General features: G+C 45.1%; 1 protein-coding gene across 1 annotated transcript in view; it reads right to left on the reverse strand.

Moving 5' to 3' along the window:
* Positions 1 to 528: 528 nt before the first annotated feature.
* The window catches only part of LOC100661574 (pseudouridine-5'-phosphatase), a 90584-nt gene continuing 67725 nt past the window's right edge, over positions 529 to 23387 (reverse strand). Inside the window, exon 4 of the mRNA XM_010600190.3 lies at positions 529 to 2626. Coding sequence (XP_010598492.1) covers positions 2450 to 2626 — 177 coding nt within the window. The 3' untranslated portion in view covers positions 529 to 2449. The remainder of the gene's footprint in view (positions 2627 to 23387) is intronic.

A 23387-nucleotide genomic window follows, 5' to 3' on the forward strand; every position in this document is an offset into this window, starting at 1 on the left:
GCTTATATGTCATCTTTGAGGCTTAAAGATCCTGCTAAAGGATGTGTAATGTATATGCAAACACCAGCTGCTTAGTTAGCACAAATCTCTACGATTTCTATTCATGGCTGCACGTCCCTAATGAAAGGCACTTAAAACGAGCTAAGAAAGTATGACAATTACTCTTTAAACGTTCTGGGGATGAGTACGTTCTGTTTTAAATTTTCATTATTATGCCTGAGTCAATGAGTTATTCAGTGAAATAATAACCCTAGCATGTACCGAAGCAACCAGGCTGACGGGAAAGAGTAAGAACAATGCGTGTGCTCTGTCCGAGCTGTCGGTGTTTCTCCTTTGCACAAAAATTAAAGAGTTTCGCTGCAGCCTCGGTTACAACACCGTAACACCATCACCACCCTGCCCCTGCGGCTATGTTGTTTGGGTGTCAGTGGAGCCTCTTTGTCTCACGCATGGAGAACGGTTCAGTGCTTAGGAAACATTGGGATACCTTCTGTGGATGAACTCGATGCCAAATCAAACAAGAGGCCATTTCATTGAGAGTCTTTATTCAAGTACAGTAGGGTTCCGTTAAAATATATCAACAGTTGAGTCCCGTTTGGGTAAAAAAAAAAAAGTCACATACATCTGTTACCTGTGTTGGATAATTTAAAACCAAAACAAAGAAACAAAAGGTAAAATCATAACTCTCATACAAATAACTATGAACATGTTCCAAAAATGTTATTTAACTAACTTAACAAGGGAACTATTAGATGATACAGCAGGTTCAAGGGAGAATTCAAGGAGTAGGCCACAGACACGGGCAGTCAGGGATGCTGAAACACATTTGGTAAACAGACACGAAGCTGGTCAGGAGCCAGGGGCAGCACTCACTGGACAAGGGCCCCAGCCAGCAACTCCGTGTGTCACGTGACTGTCCCACAACTAACAATCAACGGCAGAGGGCACCTAAAAGGATACACCACCACACACGGAATGCCCAGTAACCCTTCTTCCCCATTTCGAAGGCTCACAATTGTGCCCAGATGCATTACGGACAAATCTCAAAGGCAGAATAAATCTATAAAGAGGGGCTAACCGCAGACAGATAACGTCCCACAATTCCTCCCAAAAGTGTGCCACGATGCTCAATCTTGTCAAGTATGTGCTGTGAAAATAAACTTATATTTGTATCGAAGACTGCAGTAGGAGATGAACATTCTCCACGCTGGGAGATGACTGCGCTGAAGTAAGGTAGCAACATTCTCAAGTATAGACGAGGGTGTGGATAAATACGGTACGTGCTATGCTTACATCCATACTACAAGGTAAGTGTGGATTCCAAGGCTCGGAGCCGGCCTCTGACTGAAAGTCTAAAGAGATGTTTGCGGGGGTCAAAAGGAACTTTAAGAGTTCCTCACGAGAAGATTCTCTCTCAAGTGTGATCAACTGCATGGCTTTCTCACTCGGGTTACAAGCCAAATGGAATCGAACCGTCTTGTTTGCATTAGTTGTTATTGCAGGCTGGAGCCCTAGTGGTGTAGTGATTAAGATCTTGGCTGCTAACCCAAAGGTTGGCAGTTCAAATCCACCAGCTGCTCCTTGGAAACCTTACAGGGCAGCTCTCCTCTGTCCTATAGGGTCGCTATGAGTTGGCATCGAGTCGATGGCTGTGAGTTTGGTTTGGTTTATTACATGTTAAGACCAACACTGAGGAGACTAAGGCAGTATATAACATACATACATGTTATCTACAGGCACATACATATATGTATGCGTGTTACATTTTGCAGCCAAACCACTTGCGGTGCCGTCGAGTCGACAACAACTCACCGTGACCCCACATATGTCAGAGTAGAACTGAGCTCCATTGGGTTTGCAATGACTGACGTTCAGAAGTGGATTGCCAGGCTTTTCTTCTGAGGTACCTCTGGGTGGGTTTGAACTGCCCCGTTTCGGTTAGTAGTCGAGTGAGCAGTTAACCGTTTTTGCCTCCTGGGGACTCCCACTTTCCAGCTACTGCTTAAAAAACTAACGAACGCCAATATAATTTCAGTCTGTCTTGGAAAAGAAAAATTTATGTACATATATATGCTTATATACACATATATATACAAATAAATACATACACACATCTCCGTATGTGTGTATGTACCATGTGTCCAATCAGCCTAATTATTCAAATGGTAGTTAGAGTTTGATCTGTCTTCGGGGCTGCCTCTACACTTCATTTTATTTCAAGTATCAGGTTATGGTTTCTCAGCACTTTTGAGCGAGCAGGCCGCACCCGCCCAGTGAAAAGGCAGGCGTCCCATTAACTCATGAGAAGCCTGGGAGCGAGAAAAGAACATGTCCTGGGAGGTAGCTGAAATGAGGGTGCAAGTGGCAATCTGGAGTCGTCCTTTGTTCACTCGTGTCGCCGGCTGTGGGGGCCCCCGGAGTGGACGCTGAAGACAGATCGGCCGGCCGCTCAGTTGTAGGGCGGCAGACCAAACAGCTCGGGCTGGAAATCCTGGAGGGAATTTAGCACCACGGTGGCCTTCCTGGTCAGGTCTCGGTTCAGGTTTGCATCCGGGACCATGACCACCTGCATGCCCGCCGCCAGGGCCGCCTCCACCCCGTTGGGAGCGTCTTCAAACACGAGGCACTGTGGGGCAGGGGAGAGAAAGAGAAAGGGAAGATGGCCTTTTACGTAACGAGACATCCAGATTAGGTTTTCCTCCTTAGCATCACCGCCAGCTCTGTGATCATGCAAGATCAGACAGAAGGTGGCGAGGGCCCTTCCTGCTGACCACGCATGTGACTAGCCTCGCAGGCGTTTCTCTCTGTTCCTCGCACTTCCCGGCACTGCTGCCTTAGCAGGGAGAAGCTTCCACGCCCCCTGCCAAGGTGTTATGGAAGTGTAGAGCAGCCGCGTGGCCGGCCAGGCTTCTCTGTTTAAAACTTTATTTTATTTGAATCACAAAAATCTGCTCAATCAGTAATTGAATACTCTGAGCATGGGAGGAAATTGGGAAAAAAAAAAATCATGCTTTTTAAATGCAAAATAACTTCTGAGCTGTTAATGTTTTCTGTACCACAGTTTGAAAATTCAATGATTAGGGTGTTGTAGTTCAATGTTCAGTGCCTGTGTGTGCCCTGTTATACAACAGAGATCTCCTTAGTTTGAAGTTTCAGTGTTACATATGGCATCTCTTTCCGTGTGCCATGGAAATTCACCGTCCTACAGCGAAGCCTGTGAGGGACGGAACTCGACAGGGCTGCCTCATTTCTCTGGCTCTGGCACGTTTTCCACTTTAGACAGGGTGCAGCTTACCACTTTTCTATAAGGGGAAAATATTTGCGTTTCCCTCCTCTGGCAGGTTTCCACCTTCCACAGGTTCTGACTTTCTCAGGCTTTTACCCTATGAGGGTACGGACACAGTGTGTTCTCCCACTCGGATATCCACACTGAAGATGGGGTGTCTGTACTCTGTGTTTACCAGTGTGCTCAATAATGCTCTATCAGGTAAACAACACTACAGTACATTTCGTACACTCACAACAGGCTACTCCAGCAGCAAACAACAGTGAACCAGGGCACATTATCTTTACATAGGCCTCTGCAATGGATTGAATTGTGTCCCCCCCAAAATGTGTGTCAACTTGGCTAGGCCACGATTCCTAGTATTGTGTGGCTGTCCTCCATTTTGTCATCTGGTGTGATTATCCTATGTGTTGTAAATCCTAACCTCTATGATGTTTATGAGGCAGGATTAGAGGCAGTTATGTTAATGAGGCAGGACTCAATCTACAGGATTAAGCTCTATCTTCAATCTCTTCTGAGATATAAAAGAGAGAAGCAAACAGAGACCTCACGCCATCAAGAAAGAGAGCCAGGAGCACAGCACATCCTTTGGACCCAGGTTCCTGTGCTGAGAAACTACTATACCCAAGGGAAGATTGATGACAGGGACCTTCCCCCAGAGCCGACAGAGAGAAAAAGCCTTCCCCTGGAGGTGGCATCCTGAATTTGGACTTCTAGACTCTAGACCGTGAGAGAAGAAATTCCTGTTTGTTAAAACCATCCACTTGTGGTATTTCTAGCAGCACTAGATAACTAAGACACTCTCCATCTTAGGACAACAGGCATCTAGAAAATTCCCATGTTCATGGAATGACCACATGTTTCATGTGAAAAGAGGCTTACTCTCTCTTTGCAGCTAAGAGCACAGGCCGGCCAGGCTGTGAGGGGCACAGAGGCCTTCCCATGATGTAAAACGTCCTGACTGGCCCTGCTGTCCTTCACCTGGGACTAGAACTTCCTGGTATTGTTAGCAGCTGAGCATGACAAATATTTGCACTACCCGGGGACTCCATGAAAACGCATAAAGGATGACGAAAAGCCAAGTATTGGTAACAGTAAGATGCTGATATAATAAACCAAACCTGTTGCCACTGAGTCAGTTTCAACTCACAGCAACGCTGTAAGACACAGCAGAACTGCCCCATAGGGTTTCCAAGGCTGTAAACCGTTACAGAAGCAGACAGCCACATCTTTTTCCTGCAGAGTGGATGGTGGGTTTAAACCGCCGACCTTTCAGTTAGCAGCTGAGTGCTTTAACCACTGTACTACCAGTGCTCCTGGATATAATAACTTTTGCAAAAAAAAGGGCTATTTGCAGTACGTCAGGGTACATAAGTAAGGAAGAGCCTGAGTAAGTTATTCAGGGAAAACTGAGCAAGACAGGACGCTTGGCTTGGGCTCCCCTCCAACTCTAGCCACTTCCAACGCCAACTGCTCTAAACGGAGAAACACTGCCGGAGCTGCCGACGTAAACATGGTCCCGGGTTCCTTCAGCCGCACGCAATGCCCAGAAACCCTGCCTGTGTGCATGACACCCAGGACACCTGGAATTCCTTTCATCTCCCTCCCTGCCTTGTGCTGATTTCACTGAATGGCTTTCAGAAGGTGCTCTTCGCTGTCGGTGGCTAGGCTGAGTCAACTCAGTTTGAGGAAAGTGGAGATATTTATAATCGAATCTGAAGTACGGGAAGTTAACAGACGAGTGGACTGGAGATGGGACATGTGGAGGGTCCGGCACGGAAACTCCGTGAGCAGATGGAGGACAGGAGTGAGCGGCCCACAGAAAAACATGGGACACAGGAGGCTTTTGCAAACTCTGACCACGGTGGCCAAACGCAGAACACAACGCAAACAGCAAACACAGATCCTGCTAAGAGGAACCCCGTTCGTTCTTCTCTCTCAGCTCTGTGTGGTCAGCTGCAGAGACAGCACGCCTGCAGGAGTGCCTTCGCAGTGACTCAGCAGCACCTGGGAGTTTAGGTTTGTTTGCTTTCTTAGACTGTGTAGAATTATAAAGCAGAGCAGCTAATGTATTTTGAAACATCTATAACAACGTCTCAAGAGGTTTCTATGTCTTTGATACACTACGCATCTTGAATCCAAAAATCAAATGTTTCTAAATACAAGAAAAGTAACCAGTTCCCGGAAACCTATACGTTTTAAGAATTCTCATAGGGTGGCTTGTCTCTCTATTGAAATCAGAGAATAAGACCTTAAAAGTCACCCAGAAAGATTCTGCCTATGAGAAAGTATTAGAAGCTAAAATAATACCGTTCTATTGTAGGATTTATTTATTTGTCCTTGCGCAAAAGAAGAAGTGTGTTCTTCTATTAAAACACTGAGGTATCTCTGTGTGGCTTCTATTTGACACACCCAGCTAAAAAACAAGTTTCACCCAGGTCAGGCTGCCTCTATTGTTCTTCTTTTTAAATTTTTTAATGGTTGTAAAAATATAGGTGGCACCACATTTGCTAATCCAACATTTTTCACTTATACAACTCAATGAAACCAATGACATCAGTCAGGTTGCGTGACCATCACAAAGCCCTCTGCCGTGTTTCTCATCCCCATAAACGGAAACTCAATGCTCACTAAGTACTTATTTTTTTTCCCCCTTAGGGACTAGCCCGTCTCCTCCCATCCTTGACTGATGGCACTTGACCTCAAACTTACTCATGCCAACATGTGTATTATGACTTAGGCCTTTGAGTTTTAGTTTCTGTGGAAAGAAACCTTTCCCTCTAAGTAAACGGACTTGAGCCACAGCAGCAGCAGCAGCAGGCAAGTGGGAGAGGCTGGGCGGGCAAACAGCTTCTCACTAGGCCAAGATGGCGAGGGATCACCTCAGGTAGCCGGGCCAGGCCAGCTGGGAAGGCCGAGCCCTGCCCTGGAACCATCAGTGAAACAGCAAGTACTGACCAGGGCTTGGTCCAGGGGATAATGGTGTGTGGCCTGCACACGCTCCCAGGGGGTCCCCTTCTTCTGGAAATCTCCCCCACCCCACCCCTCTTGTTATAGATTGAACTGTGTTCCACCACAATGGTAGAAGTGGCATGAGGGAGGGGTCTGACCTCCTCTACCCCACAAAGGGGAAGGAGAACCAAGACCAATAGCCCAAGGCTGATTCCTATGAGGCAGAGGGCAGACATGCCTCCTCTCTCCGCCACCTCTACCAATTCAGACACCAGCTGTCCCTCCCACGGCACTCTCTACCGGGTTTGATAATTCATTGCAACGGCCAGACAGAACTCGCAGACCACACTCACAGTTGTGGTGTTTATCAGGGAAGTAACAGTAACCTCAGTGTCTGTGGTTATAATCCCATTTGGGAATGAGTTGTCTTTGTTATGCTAATGAGGCAGGATTAGTGTTGGTTATATCCTGCATGGGTCTCTTTTGAGATATAAAGGAGATTAAACAAGGGAACAGAGAGAGAGAGATGGGGTAAGACAAGCCACATGGAGATCTCCAAGGAACCCAGGAACTGAAGCTGAAGAGACAAGGACCTTCCTCGAGAGCCGACAGAAAAAGAGCCTTCCCCTGGAGCTGGCACCCTGAATTCAGACTTGTAGTCTCCTAACCTGTGAGAGAATACATTTCTCTTTGTTGAAGGAACCTGCTTGTGGTATCTCTGTTACTTCTGTTACAGCAGCACCAGGTAACTATGATATCTCTGCCAGGGCACCGCATGCATGTGGGTACACAGGCTTTATACTCCTTTAATTCATCGAATGGCTTTTCATAGCACGGCGCATCCAGTGGGCATTCCAGAGCAGGTTTCCTTGCCTCGCGGGAGGTTTCAGGCCAAGAAGGCAGTCCTCAGGATATCCGTTTCATAACCTGTGCTGACACTAACATCCTGACAGTGACCCGGGAAGGGCGCGGTTTCAGTTGCTCTTCCCCTGGGACCACTGCAAACAGTGAGCATCTAATAATCAGTAAGCAGTTGTCTTGGAGTCATTCCTACTCACAGCGACCCCATGCGTCTCAGAGTACAACTGCGCTTCATGGGGTTATCGATGACTGAATTTTCCAAAGTAGATCCTCAGGCCTTTGTTTTGAGGTGCCTCTGGGTGCGCTCCACTACCTACTAACCAACCGCATGAGCAGAAGGCAGTGGAAATAAGCTGGCTTAGTCTCCTCAGGCTGCTACAACAAAACACCGCAAGCAAGTGGCTTTAGAGAAATTTATTGTCTCATTTCTGGAGGCTAAAAGTCCAAACTAGGACATTAAAAAACAAACCAAAACAGGTCCTATTGAGCGGGCTCCGTCTCCTGGCGACCCCGGGAACTGTGCTCCATGGTGTTTTCGGTGGCTGACTTCTCAGATGCAGATTGCCAGGCCCTTCTCCCAAGGCGCTTGTGGTGGGGTCAAACAGCCAAGCTTTTGGTCGGGAGCCGAGCACGTTCACCGTGTGCAGCACCCAGGGACTTTAGGGCGTCTGACAAATGCCTGCTAAGTTAGCAAAGATGCTGGGGGTGTCGCCACGCAGGGCTGAGAGCGGCAGGGAACCGCAGAATTCTCTGAGCCCTCTCCTTCCACAGGGGAGGGACCTAGGCCATGGGAAGGTCAAAGGTGGGCTGAAGCCACGCAGTCACATGGATGACAGGATTTAGGGCAGAATGCAGGTCTCCAGCATTCAAAGTTCTTGTCACCCTACCAAGCTGCAGTCTGCAATATATGTGATTTCCATCTCCAGGAGACCAGATGAGCATAATTAAAGTGTAGCCGGGGGGGTTCCATTTGGAAAGAGTGACATTTCTAACTAAGATGGAGGTAAGACATTTCAGCGGCTTATCACCTGGAGGCACTGAGCTGACTTCTCGGAAGACATTTAAGCTCAGCACAACCTACTGCAGGGTGGTGTAAGTCCCCATTCTTGACCCTGGCCACAGATCAGAGTCACGGGGGACTTACAGGTTTCTGCGTGTTAATTTTTAATGTCAAACAGCATATGTATAATTAAGAAGTCCACGTGAGCTCCAGGTAGTAAGGTAGCAACTTCTGTCTCACAGTGCTAAGGGAAATGAATGAAAGTGCATGGGATGAGCATCCCTGGGTGGTGCAGACACGCTCAGCTGCTAACCAAAAGGTTAGAGGTTCAAGTCCACCCAGAGGTGCCTCCCAAGAAAGGCCTGGTGATCTACTTCTGAAAAATCGGCCACCAAAAGCAATTACAATGATTAAACAATTACAAGTGTGAAATAACTACAAGTATTTATTTTAAATTACAAGCTTTTCTGGAACGACCAAATGTTTTCAAATATAAGAATATCACCTCAGAGAATATCACCTTTTCATTTGCTCAGTGACGCACAGAACTTGATATAAAGTTACATAAGGTTTGCTTGCCAAAACTGTCATTAAGAAGACCTGGAATGATGCGTACCATATTTTTACACAAAAAACACGTGTTTTATACTTTTTTTTGCCAGTCACGCAACTCCTTCACGCATTATTTTCCTAGGTGTGTTATGCGTGTTTTACGTGTCGGTGCGTTAGTTGTGAAAAATACAGTACATGCATTTTAAGTATGTCCCATAGCAGTGCCCTCGTGGCGCAGTGGTTAACAGCTCAGCTGCTAACCAAAAGGTCGGCAGTTTGAATCCACCAGCTGCTCCGTGGAAACCCCATGGGGCAGTTCTACTCTGTCCTATAGAGTTGCTCTGAGTCGGAATCGGCTCAACAGCAGTGGGCTTGGTAGTTTTTGGTTACCAGCCTACAGGCTCCGTGGAACTATCCAGTGGTGCTGTGGAAAAAAGACTTGGCAATCTGCTTCTGTAAAGATAACAACCAAGAAAACCCTACGGAGCACAGTTCTACTCCTGAACGCATGGAGTGTACTAACAGTACCTTTGCGTATTCATCATTTATAAAGCCAGGTATCCTCTGAATATGAACCTAACCATGACAAACGATAACTTTTAGCTATACCACTATTTCGAAGTTAAATATCTTATTTTATCCCATTTTTTTTTTCTGCCATAGATCTTTTTCTATACATTGATGTTGTAATGCCAAGTTTGATTTTCATATTGTTGGACATCAGAATCTCAGAGGGGCCTTAAACCTTCTTTCTGATTGATTTGCAACCCGTTGTTTTACAGATTAATAAAAGAAGTCTTGATAGTTTCTCAATGGTCAACTGCATTCTTTTTTCCTACTTCCTCTATTCCAGTATCTAAGGAAAATGTGCAGAATCACACCTTTTGCACTGAGCTGATGATATACAAGGCTGCATACAAGGAGGTCCTACTAGCCTCATGTATTAAGACCTAAAGTCTGACACCACCCCTCGAAGACTCGCCAAACACACGGGTAAGACGCTGAAACGTCTGTAACGATAAGTTGTACTCAATTCCCCACCAGCGCCTTTCAAGTGGAATGATGACTTTTGGATATCTTAGGTCAGAACTGCTTCTGGTTTGGGGCATTTCCAATACGACGAGATGCCGCTTGCTGCTCTTGAAAAGGTATCATGAAAGGCACAGCCAGGTTCTGGCTGGCCTCGGACAGCACCTACATAAGAGGCTTAACCAAATGGGATTAGCACAGTACAAAGAGACTGCCTTCCTGGACCTATGTGGTTTTTCCATATTGTCTCCAAGTGTTCTGCTGAGAAGAGCCTCGTGATTGTTACGGAAACAATATGCCCAGCGGAAAAAGGTGAAGAAATTCCCAGGTGTCCCTGGGTGACACAAATGCTTAATGTGCTCGGCTGCTAACCAAAAGGTTGGAGGTTTGAGTCCACCCAGAGGTTTCTCAGAAAAAGGGCTTGGGGACCTGCTTCCGAAAAATCACCCACTGGAAACCCTGCGGAGCCCAGTTCTACTCTGACACACACAGGGTCACCACGAGTCAGAGCCGACTTGATGGTAACTGGTAATTGCCTGGAACCGGAGGCGATTAAAAGTCTGAATTACCGAGACGAGTCACAGCAGATCTCTCTCCAGCTGTCCTCGATAATGACACCTGACATTCAAGGCCAAGCAGCATATTTAACAAGTGCTGAGAGGCCCAGAAAGGTAACGCCCTGGAGGATTTGTTTTCCATCTCCACAAAGACACCATCACTTCCCCTTCCGACAATCAGGCTCAGAAGGACTGTAGACGCGTCCTGGCAGCGTCGGGACCTCCGGGAACAAAGATGTGCGGGGAATTCCAACTGAAGCTCACGTTCCTTTCCTTCTTCTCTCAATGCTCATCTTAATGCCCGGTCCTAAACTGTTTAATGTCATGTCCTTGGAATTTTTCATCAACAGGAGGTTCCCCATGTGAAATGAGGGGCTGGTCCACGGAACAAAATAAGACTACAGGGGGTGCACAGCCCTGGGGCAGGGACTGGAAAGTAGGAGGAAACAGGAAAGCTGGTAACAGGGAACCCAGGGTTGAAAAGAGAGAGTGTTGACATTTTGTGGGGTTGTTAACGAATGTCTTAGAGCAATGTGTGCACCAACTGTTTGATGAGAAACTAGTTTGCTCTGTAAACCTTCACCTAAAGTTCAATTAAAAAAAAAAAAAGAAAGAAATGAGGGGCTGGGGGCAGAGGTGCGGCAGAGGGGAGGGAGGCCAGGAGAGTTCCGGTGTGAGAGGGGCTTGACCTGCCTTCGCAGGGTCTGAGATATAGGGCCACTGGCAAAGGCTGGAGAGAAGTCCCTAGGAGTTGAGGGCCACCCCCCACCCACACCGGCAAGGACGGGAGACCTGAGGTCAAAACCCGGAGGCTTTGGATTCCAGGGACAACCTGAGCAAGCCTGGAAGCAGATTCCCTCCAGAGCCCTGAATAAGATCCCGGACCGGCCGACACCTGAGGACGCTGAGTGCAGAGGCCAGCCGCAGAGCTTGGAGAAGTCAGTCTGTGCTGCTTTAAGCTGCTAAGCTTGCAGTCCTTTGTTATGGCAGTGATATAATGCAGATACAGGTGAGCAGTCAGCACTGTGAAGAGCTAGAACACCAGCTGAAAGGCTTGCAGTGTCAGCCCATCCAGAGGTGCCTCGGAAAACAGACCTGGCAATCTGCTTCTGAAAGCTCACAGCCACCGAAAACCCTACGGAGCCGTTCCACCCTGCACACATGGAGTCTCCATGGTCTGGGTCAGCTCGATGGCAACTAACAACAAGCCCGCGGTCAGACATTAGGATTCAAGATTAAGCCTTCCCTATTAATCCTTTTTTTTTTTTATTAATCCTAGCTACAGCTACCATGAGTCAGAACTGACCCAATAACCACAAGGCTATCGTACATAATGGTGGAAGAAGAAGAAAATAAAACAGACACGCCCTCTGGTTGTGCTAAGAGGCCTTCAGCTAATAAAACAAACCCCATATTGCCAAAAAATAGTATTAAAGAAGGATAATTTGCCAATGGCTGGGAGACAGGAACCTGCCGGAGTTCCCAAACCAAATGGCCAGTCTGCTACAAGTTCCCTGTGGGTCCATCTCGGGAAGCAAATATCTCGTTTTAGAAAATACGGGGGGTTTCTAATGCCATTCTGTTTAACACCAGAGCGAGGGAGGCGGGGCCAAGATGGCGGACTAGGTGGACGCTACCGCGGATCCCTCTTGCAACAAAGACTCGGAAAAACAAGTGAATCGATCATATACATAACAATCTACGAACCCTGAACAACAAACACAGAGACGGAGAACGAACAAATATGGGGAGGCAGCGATTGTTTTCAGAGCCTGGAGCCAGCGTACCAGTCAGGTGACCTTCGGCGCCCAATTTGGGGCAGAGCCCAGGGGGGCAGACGGCACAAACAAGGGGCCCAGCCCTCGCCCCCAAACTCATTCCAGGAGGGGGCCCAGGCGGTTCGCGCGGGTGGCGTGGCGGCACAGCCAGTGGGAGAAGTCCCCGGGAGGCAGTGACTGCTCTTGGAGAGGGGAGAGCAGAGTCCCAGATGGGGAGCCGTCCTGCCAGGATTTAGGCGGGCAGGGGGCGCGGCATAAGCGCGGGGAGCAGCTCCATCCCCCTGAACTAACCCCGGGAGGGGGCCCAGCCGGTTTGTGCGGGAGGCGTGGCGGCACAGCCAGTGGGAAAAGTCCCCGGGAGGCAGTGACTGGTCTTGGAGCGAGGAAAGCAGCGTCCCACCCAGGGAGCCGTCCCACCGGGATTGTGGGGGGGCGCGGGCGCAGGGAGCTGCTCTACCCCCCTGAACTAACCCCGAAAGGGGGCCCAGCCAGTTCGCGCGGGCGGCGTGGCAACGCAGCCGGTGGGAGAAGTCCCCGGGAGACAGTGACAGGTCTTGGAGCAGGGAGAGTGGCGTCCCAGCCGGGATGCGCGGTCGCGGCACAGGCGCGGGGAGCTGCTCCGCTCGCCTAAGCTGACCCGGGGGGGAGCCCAGCCAGTTCTCAGGGACGGCGTGGCGACGCAGCAGACGGCATGGGGAGTCCCCGGGAGGCAGCGACTGATTTTGGAGTCGGGAGTGCACCATCCCAGGCTGGCAGCAGAGGATCTGACCGTGACTCCAGCGGGCCAGACCCCCCAGGGGTAATCTCCACACAGCCAGCACACATAGGCGACGCACCCCGTGGAAATCTCAGATATAATAGTCATTCCAAGCAAGACAAGCAACTCTGGCTATATTCTGAGGTGCTACTCTCCTAGCTCTCTGATCCCTCCCCCACCCTCCAGCGGGCCAGACCCCCCAGGGGTAATCTCCACACAGCCAGCACACATAGGCGACGCACCCCGTGGAAATCTCAGATATAATAGTCATTCCAAGCAAGACAAGCAACTCTGGCTATATTCTGAGGTGCTACTCTCCTAGCTCTCTGATCCCTCCCCCACCCTCCCAAGGCGGCTTCATTAACATCCGAATAGCCTGAGCCAGAGGGAGAACTCTGATAGGGATCTGACTGCATTTTTTTTTTTAGCGGATTTTCTGGAAAAACTAGTTTCCCAGTGATGGCTCGGAGACAGCAGTCCATATCAAACCACATAAAGAAGCAGACCATGACAGCTTCTACAAACCCCCAAACAAAACAATCAAAATCTTTCCCAAATGAAGATACAATCCTGGAATTATCAGATACAGAATATAAAAAACTAATTTACAGAATGCTTCAAGACATCACAAACGAAATAAGGCAAACTGCAGAAAAAGCCAAGGAACACACTGATAAAACTGTTGAAGAACTCAAAAAAGATTACTCAAGAACATAGTGGAAAAATTAATAAATTGCAAGAATCCATAGAGAGACAGCATGTAGAAATCCAAAAGATTAACAATAAAATTACAGAATTAGACAACACACTAGGAAGTCAGAGGAGCAGACTCGAGCAATTAGAATGCAGACTGGGACATCTGGAGGACCAGGGAATCAACACCAACATAGCTGAAAAAAAATCAGAGAAAAGAATTAAAAAAAATGAAGAAACCCTAAGAATCATGTGGGACTCTATCAAGAAGGATAACTTGCGTGTGATTGGAGTCCCAGAATAGGGAGGGGGGACAGAAAACACAGAGAAAATAGTTGAAGAACTCCTGACACAAAACTTCCCTGACATCATGAAAGACGAAAGGATATCTATCCAAGATGCTCATCGAACCCCATTTAAGATTGATCCAAAAAGAAAAACACCAAGACATATTATCATCAAACTCGCCAAAACCAAAGATAAAGAGAAAATTTTAAAAGCAGCCAGGGAGAAAAGAAAGGTTTCCTTCAAGGGAGAATCAATAAGAATAAGTTGAGACTACTCAGCAGAAACCATGCAGGCAAGAAGGGAATGGGACGACATATACAGAGCACTGAAGGAGAAAAACTGCCAGCCAAGGATCATATATCCAGCAAAACTCTCTCTGAAATATGAAGGCGAAATTAAGATATTTACAGACAAACACAAGTTTAGAGAATTTGCAAAAAGCAAACCAAAGCTACAGGAAATACTACAGGATATTGTTTGGCCAGAAAACCAATAATATCAGATACCAGCACAATACAAGGTCACAAAACAGAATGCCCTGATATCAACCCAAATAGGGAAATCACAAAAACAAACAAATTAAGATTAATTAAAAAAATAATAATAATAATACGACACGTAACAGGGAATCATGGAAGTCAATAGGTAAAAGATCACAATAATCAAAAAGAGGGACTAAATACAGGAGGCATTGAACTGCCAGATGGAGAGTGATACAAGGCGATATAGAACAATACAAGTTAGGTTTTTACTTAGAAAAATAGAGGTAAATAATAAGGTAACCACAAAAAGGTATAACAACTCCATAACTCAAGATATAAGCCAAGAAAAACGTAACGACTCAACTAACATAAAGTCAAACACTATGAAAATGAGGATCTCACAATTTACTTAGAAAAACGTCTCAGCACAAAAAAGTATGTGGAAAAATGAAATTGCCAACAACACACATGAAAAGGCATCAAAATGACAGCACTAAAAACTTATTTATCTCTAATTATGCTGAATGTAAATGGACTAAATGCACCAATAAAGAGACAGAGAGTCACGGACTGGATAAAGAAACACGATCCGTCTATATGCTGCCTACAAGAGACACACCTTAGACTTAGAGACACAAACAAACTAAAACTCAAAGGATGGAAAAAAATATATCAAGCAAATAATAAGCAAAAAAGAAGATGAGTAGCAATACTAATTTCTGACAAAATAGACTTTAGACTTAAACCCACCACAAAGGATAAAGAAGGACACTATATAATGATAAAAGGGACAATTGATCAGGAAGACATAACCATATTAAATACTTATGCACCCAATGACAGGGCTGCAAGATACATAAATCAAATTTTAACAGAATTGAAAAGTGAGATAGACACCTCCACAATTATAGTAGGAGACTTCAACACACCACTTTCGGAGAAGGACAGGACATCCAGTAAGAAGCTCAACAGAGACACGGAAGATCTAATTACAACAATCAACCAACTTGACCTCATTGACTTATACAGAACTCTCCACCCAACTGCTGCAAAGTATACTTTCTTTTCTAGTGCGCATGGAACATTCTCTAGAATAGACCACATATTAGGTCATAAAACAAATCTTTGCAGAATCCAAAATATCGAAATATTACAAAGCATCTTCTCAGACCACAAAGCAATGAAGCTAGAAATCAATAACAGAAAAACTAGGGAAAAGAAATCAACTACTTGGAAAATGAACAATACCCTCCTGAAAAAAGACTGGGTTATAGAAGACATTAAGGAGGGAATAAGGAAATTCATAGAATGCAACGAGAATGAAAATACTTCCTATCAAAACCTCTGGGACACAGCAAAAGCAGTGCTCAGAGGCCAATTTATATCGATCAATGCACACATACAAAAAGAAGAAAGAGCCAAAAGCAGAGAACTGTCCCTACAACTTGAACAAATAGAAAGTGAGCAACAAAAGAACCCATCAGGCACCAGAAGAAAACAAATAATAAAAATTAGAGCTGAACTAAATGAATTAGAGAACAGAAACACAATTGAAAGAATTAACAAAACCAAAAGCTGGTTCTTTGAAAAAATTAACAAAATTGATAAACCATTGGCTAGACTGACTAAAGAAAAAGAGGAAAGGAAACAAATAACCCGAATAAGAAACGAGAAGGACCACATCACAACAGAACCAAATGAAATTAAAAGAATCATTTCAGATTACTACGAAAAATTGTACTCTAACAAATTTGAAAACCTAGAAGAAATGGATGAATTCTTGGAAAAACACTACCTACCTAAACTAACACATTCAGAAGTAGAACAACTAAATAGACCCATAACAAAAAAAGAGATTGAAATGGTAATCAAAAAACTTCCAACAAAAAAAAGCTCTGGCCCAGACGGCTTTACTGCAGAGTTCTACCAAACTTTCAGAGAAGAGTTAACACCACTACTACTGAAGGTATTTCAAAACATAGAAAATGACGGAATACTACCCAACTCATTCTATGAAGCCACCATCTCCCTGATACCAAAACCAGGTAAAGACATCACAAAAAAAGAAAATTATAGACCTATATCCCTCATGAACATAGATGCAAAAATCCTCAACAAAATTCTAGCCAATAGAATCCAACAACACATCAAAAAAATAATTCACCATGATCAAGTGGGATTTATACCAGGTATGCAAGGCTGGTTTAATATCAGAAAAATAATCCATCACATAAATAAAACAAAAGATAAAAACCACATGATCTTATCAATTGATGCAGAAAAGGCATTTGACAAAGTCCAACACCCATTTATGATAAAAACTCTTACCAAAATAGGAATTGAAGGAAAATTCCTCAACATAATAAAGGGCATCTATGCAAAGCCAACAGCCAATACCACTCTAAATGGAGAGAACCTGAAAGCATTCCCCTTGAGAACGGGAACCAGACAAGCATGCCCTTTATCACCGCTCTTATTCAACATCGTACTTGAAGTCCTAGCCAGGGCAATTAGGCTAGACAAAGAAATAAAGGGTATCCGGATTGGCAAGGAGGAAGTAAAGTTATCACTATTTGCAGATCACATGATCTTATACACAGAAAACCCTAAGGAATCCTCCAGAAAACTACTGAAACTAATAGAAGAGTTTGGCAGAGTCTCAGGTTATAAAATAAACATACAAAAATCAGTTCGATTCCTCTACATCAACAAAAAGAACATCGAAGAGGAAATAACCAAATCAATACCATTCACAGTAGCCCCCAAGAAGATAAAATACTTAGGAATAAATCTTACCAAGGATGTAAAAGACCTATACAGAGAAAACTACAAAGCTCTACTACAAGAAATTCAAAAGGACATACTTAAGTGGAAAAACATACCTTGCTCATGGATAGGAAGACTTAACATAGTAAAAATGTCTATTCTACCAAAAGCCATCTATACATATAACGCACTTCCAATCTAAATACCAATGTCATATTTTAAGGGGATAGAGAAACAAATCACCAATTTCATATGGAAGGGAAAGAAGCGCCGGATAAGCAAAGCATTACTGAAAAAGAAGAAGAAAGTGGGAGGCCTCACTCTACCTGATTTCAGAACCTATTATACAGCCACAGTAGTCAAAACAGCCTGGTACTGGTACAACAACAGGCACATAGACCAGTGGAACAGAATTGAGAACCCAGATATAAATCCATCCACGTATGAGCAGCTGATATTTGACAAAGGACCAGTGTCAGTTAATTGGGGAAAAGATAGTCTTTTTAACAAATGGTGCTGGCATAACTGGATATCCATTTGCAAAAGAATGAAACAGGACCCATACCTCACACCATGCACAAAAACTAACTCCAAGTGGATCAAAGACCTAAACATAAAGACTAAAACGATAAAGATCATGGAAGAAAAAATAGGGACAACCCTAGGAGCCCTAATACAGGGCATAAACAGAATACAAAACATTACCAAAAATGATGAAGAGAAACCCGATAACTGGGAACTCCTAAAAATCAAACACCTATGCTCATCTAAAGACTTCACCAAAACAGTAAAAAGACCACCTACAGACTGGGAAAGAATTTTCAGCTATGACATTTCAGACCAGCGCCTGATCTCTAAAATCTACATGATTCTGTCAAAACTCAACTACAAAAAGACAAACAACCCAATCAAGAAGTGGGCAAAGGATATGAACACACATTTCACTAAAGAAGATATTCAGGCAGGCAACAGATACATGAGAAAATGCTCTCGATCATTAGCCATTAGAGAAATGCAAATTAAAACCACGATGAGATTCCATCTCACACCAACTAGACTGGCATTAATCCAAAAAACACAAAATAATAAATGTTGGAGAGGCTGCGGAGAGATTGGAACTCTTACACACTGCTGGTGGGAATGTAAAACGGTACAACCACTTTGGAAATCTATCTGGCGTTATCTTAAACAGAGATAGAACTACCATACAACCCAGAAATCCCACTCCTCGGAATATACCCTAGAGATACAAGAGCCTTCACACAAACAGATATATGCACACCCATGTTTATTGCAGCTCTGTTTACAATAGCAAAAAGCTGGAAGCAACCAAAGTGTTCATCAACGGATGAATGGCTAAATAAATTGTGGTATATTCACACAATGGAATATTGCGCATCGATAAAGAACAGTGACGAATCTGTGAAACATTTCATAACATGGAGGAACCTGGAAGGCATTATGCTGAGCGAAATTAATCAGAGGCAAAAGGACAAATGTTGTATAAGACCACTATTATAAGATCTTGAGAAATAGTAAAAACTGAGAAGAACACATGCTGTTGTGGTTACGAAGGGGGGAGGGAGGGAGGGAGGGAGAGGGTTTCTTATTGATTAATCAGTAGATAAGAACTGCTTTGGGTGAAGGGAAAGACAACACTCAATACATGGAAGGTCAGCTCAACTGGACTGGACCAAAAGCAAAGAAGTTTCTGGGATAAAATGAATGCTTCAAAGGTTAGCGGAGCAGGGGCGGGGGTCTGGGGAACATGGTTTGAGGGGACTTCTAAGTCAATTTGCAAAATAATTCTATTACGAAAACATTCTGCATCCCACATTGAAATGTGGCGTCTGGGGTCTTAAATGCTAACAAGCAGCCATCTAAGATGCATCAATTGGTTTCAACCCACCTGGAGCAAAGGAAAATGAAGAACACCAAGGCCACACGACAACTAAGAGCCCAAGAGACAGAAAGGGCCACATGAACCAGAGACCTACATCATCCTGAGACCAGAAGAACTAGTTGGTGCCCGGCCACAATCGATGGCTGCCCTGACAGGGAGCACAGCAGAGGACCCCTGAGGGAGCAGGAGATCAGTGGGATACAGACCCCAAATTCTCATAAAAAGACCCGACTTAATGGTCTGACTGAGACTAGAGGAATCCCCGCGGTCATGATCGCCAAACCTTCTGTTGGCACAGGACAGGAACCATCCCCGAAGACAACTCATCAGACATGAAAGGGACTGAACAGTGGGTAGGAGAGAGATGCTGATGAAGAGTGAGCTAATTATATCAGGTGGACACTTGAGAGTGTGTTGGCAGCTCTTGGCTGGAGGGGGGATGGGAGGATAGAGAGAGAGGGAAGCTGGCAAAACTGTCACGAAAGGAGAGACTGAAAGGGCTGACTCAAGAGGGGGAGAGCAAGTGGGAGTAGGGAGTGAGATGTATGTAAACTTATATGTGACAGACTGATTGGATTTGTAAACGTTCACTTGAAGCTTAATAAAAGTTAATAAAAAAAAAAAAAAAAAGACCAGAGCGAGTGATAGCATTCTCAACTCTCAGGACCCTTAGATCATTGAAGGATACCTGGCCTGAGACCCCCAAGCCCCCTCAGAGATTTGCACCCTCTTGGGCACAGCTCAAGGTCTGGTGGTGCATTGGTTAAGCCCTTGGCTGGTAATCGGAAGGCTGGCAGACTGAACCCACCAGCCTCTCTGCTGGAAAAATATGTGGCAATCTATTCTTGTAAAGACTGACAGCCTTGGAAAATTTATGGAGCCCAGGTGGCAGAGTGGTTGAAGAGCTTGGCTGCTAACCAAAATGTCGGCAGTTCGAATCCACTAGCCGCTCCTTGGAAACCCTACGGGGCAGTTCTATTCTGTCTTATCAGGTTGCTATTGAGTTGGAATTGACTTGACAGCAACAGGTTTGCTTTTGGTTTGGGCATAGCTTAGACCAGCTATTGCCAAGCCTGGGCTTAAATTGGGGTCGCCAATCGTCCAGATGGCGGGGCCTGGACATGGGGCTTCAATGCTAAGAGATGGTATTCCTGGCCGAACCGGGGCAATGGGGTCACCCAGCTTGAACACACAAAGTGTCCTGGTGGACACGTTCTATTCCGGACATTCTCTAAAAACTGGAAAATCAATCTTGAATTGCTCGGCTTCACCCTTGGAAACGGTTTGGGACTATGAATCCAGGACTTGTTTAATCCAATATCGGACTCTTCCAGTGTCTTACCACTCCCCCCCCCCGCCCCCGCTCCATTACAATGCCCCCTAAGGAGCCCTTTGAAACATGTCTTTTTCCTTAACAGATTCCCCTAATGAAATGTTAGTAAGAGATGTCCTGTATATATAGTTTATGTACTGTGTGTGTGCCTGTATGTTTTATACATAAAAAAGTCAGCTATTTTTCACCTCCCAACATGCCACGTTTGCATCATGAGACAACACAACACGCACAGACTGTTCTATTCGATTTCCTTCAATGCAGCAGTTTTGGGAGGAGCTACTAAAAAAAAAAAAATTTTTTTTTTTTTTTTTTTACTAACAGGTGTGCTGAAGGAACTGGAGGAAGTAAACAGGGCCCCGCTGACCAAGAGGCAAGAGTCCCCTAGAGGAGGGAGTAGCTGACGATTTTGGAGGGGGCCATTCTCATTACAGAGAATACCCGCCCCTCGGTGGCCGGAAGACCTGCCACGTAGAATCTTCAACCTCCCAGTGGTAAGACACACAACTCCACAGCTGTGGACTTCAGGGAGTCCTTCGATGGCACGGGTGACTTTACACACCTGCGGCTGGGTGATACCTTAGAAGCATTCAAAAGGCCAAACCACTAATTTACAAAGAAACTCTTAATCGTTGCTTCAATGTCTATTCACTGCTCTATTAGGATGTCTACTTTAAGCAGAATCGTGAATGTCTAGTATGAACAGTTGGAGCCCTGGTGGTGCAGTGGTTAAGAGCTTGGCTGCTGACCAAAAGGTCCGCAGTTCAAATCCACCGGCCTCTCCTTGGAAACCCTATAGGGAAGTTCTACTCTGTCCTGTAGGATCGCTGAGTCGAGCCCTGGTGGCACAGTAGTTAAGAGATATGGCTGCTAACCAAAGGGGCTGGCAGTTCGAATCCATCAGCCCCTCCTTGGAAAACCCTGTGTGGCAGTTCTACTCTGTCCTCTAGGGTCACTATGAGTTGGAATCAACTCGATGGCAATGGGTTTGGTGTTTTTTTGGATTATGAGTCGGAATTGACTCGTGGCAACGGGTTTGTTGTTTTTTTTTAGTATGAGCGCTTGAGGGTAAGATTGTGCATTTGATTCTTTAGAAAGCCAAGCTACAACAGATCCTTTTAAATACCTGGGTTAGTTTTTGATTTCTCACTCTGGGATGGTGGCTTCGTGTACATCGTACCAGCACGTACAGGCACATGGTACATGCTGGTACGATGGCCTGGTGAGAACCACTGTTCTTTGGAATTGCTGATATGGGGCGATTTCACAAATCCTGTGTACAGATGTACCAAGCACTGAGAAAACCACCTGGCATTTATGCAACTAGAACAATATAAGACTAAATTATAAAAGAGCCCCTCAAGAAATGTGGCAAATCATGGCAACAAAAAGTGGCTCCTGGCACATTATTTCAGCATTTGATGATTTGTTTGATGTATGTGTCTGTGTGCATGGAGCTAAGTAACGAGAGACAGACAATTAACTGCTAGCACTCATACTGAAAAATATTGAACAAACACACCAGAAATAGATACGGTGTGTCGCTTTTGTTGGGTTCACTGTCTTTGTAATCGCAAACGAAAATGCCACGACTATCATTTTGTTTACTTCACTCTGTTTATCTCAAGAGGATGGAAAAAGATCAAGGGCGATTAGTAGCCATAGTTCATTTCAACATGAAGATGTACACCCGTTCAGTGATGTGGGAAGAAGGACGTGTAGGAGGCACTGAATTTGCTGTCTAAGAAAACCAAAGCTTTCTCAACTTTCCATTAGCTATAGTGGATACTAGGTAATTAACTTTTTAAATATTGCAGATATGGTATTGTTAGTCATCTAGTGCTGCTGTAACACAAATACCACGAGTGGATGGCTTTAACAAAGAGAAATTTATTTCCTCAAGGTAAAGTAGGCTAAAAGTCCAAATTCAAGGTGTCAGCTCCAGGGGAAGGCTTTCTCTCTCTGTCGGCTCTGGAGGAAGTTCTTTGCCCTCAATCTTCCCCGGTCGAGGAGCTTCTCAGGCGCAGGGACCCCAGGTCCAAAGGACACGCTTTGCTCCCAGAGCTGCTTTCTTGGTAGTATGAGGTCCCCCTGTCTCTCTGCTTGCTTCTCTTTCCTTTTACCTCTTGTAAGATAAAAGGTGGTGCAGGCCACACCCCAGGGAAACTCCCTTTACGTTGGATCAGGGAGGTGACCTGAGTAAGGGTGGTGTAATACAATCCCACCGTAATACTTTCAACATAAAATTCCAACCACAAAATGGAGGACAACCACACAATACTGGGAACATGGCCTAACCAAGTTGACACATGTTGTTGGGGGACATAATTCAATCTATGACACATTCCTAAACCTATGAATGGCTGCATAACCCATTCCTTAATGTTGCTGTTGTTAGGTGCTGTCCAGTCATTTCTAACTCATAGTGACCCTACGTACAACAGAATAAAACACTGCCTGGTCCTGTGCCATCCTCACAATCGTTGTTATGCTTGAACCCATTGTTACAGCCACTATGTTGACCCATTTCATTGAGGGTCTTCCTCTTTTTCATTGACCCTCTACTTTACCAAGCATGATGTCTTTCTCCAGGGACTGGTACTTCATGATAACATGTCCAAAGTACGTGAGACAAAGTCTCACCATACACACTTATGCGGAGCATTCTGGCTGTACTTCTTCTAAGACGGATTTGTTCACTTTTCTTGCAGTCTATTATTCTTTGTCAACACTATAATAAAAAACCCTTTGCCATCGAATCAATTCTGACTCATAGCGACCCTATAGGACAGAGTAGAACTGCCCCATAGAGTTTCCAAGGAGAGCCTGATGGATTTGAACTGCCGACCTTTTGGTTAGCAGCCATAGCTCTTAACCACTATGCCACCAGGGTTTCCAACACCATAATGGCATCTGCAAAAACTTACAAATGGCTGGATAGCTCACCCCATAACGATGACGATCATGTACTACGGTCTTTAGCTGAAGCATTTTTATAAGAGAAAAAACATTACGTATCGAAGATTTTTCACTATGCTGGCACCTATCTTGGTAGTTCTTCTCATGCTGAAGAGAAAGACTTTACAGACGGAAAAGCTCAGTGTATGGTTGTAAGATCACTAAGGGGGCAGGCACAAAGTTTAAGAAACC

This window comes from Loxodonta africana, chromosome X (genome assembly GCF_030014295.1).
Source record: "Loxodonta africana isolate mLoxAfr1 chromosome X, mLoxAfr1.hap2, whole genome shotgun sequence".
NCBI lineage: Eukaryota > Metazoa > Chordata > Mammalia > Proboscidea > Elephantidae > Loxodonta > Loxodonta africana.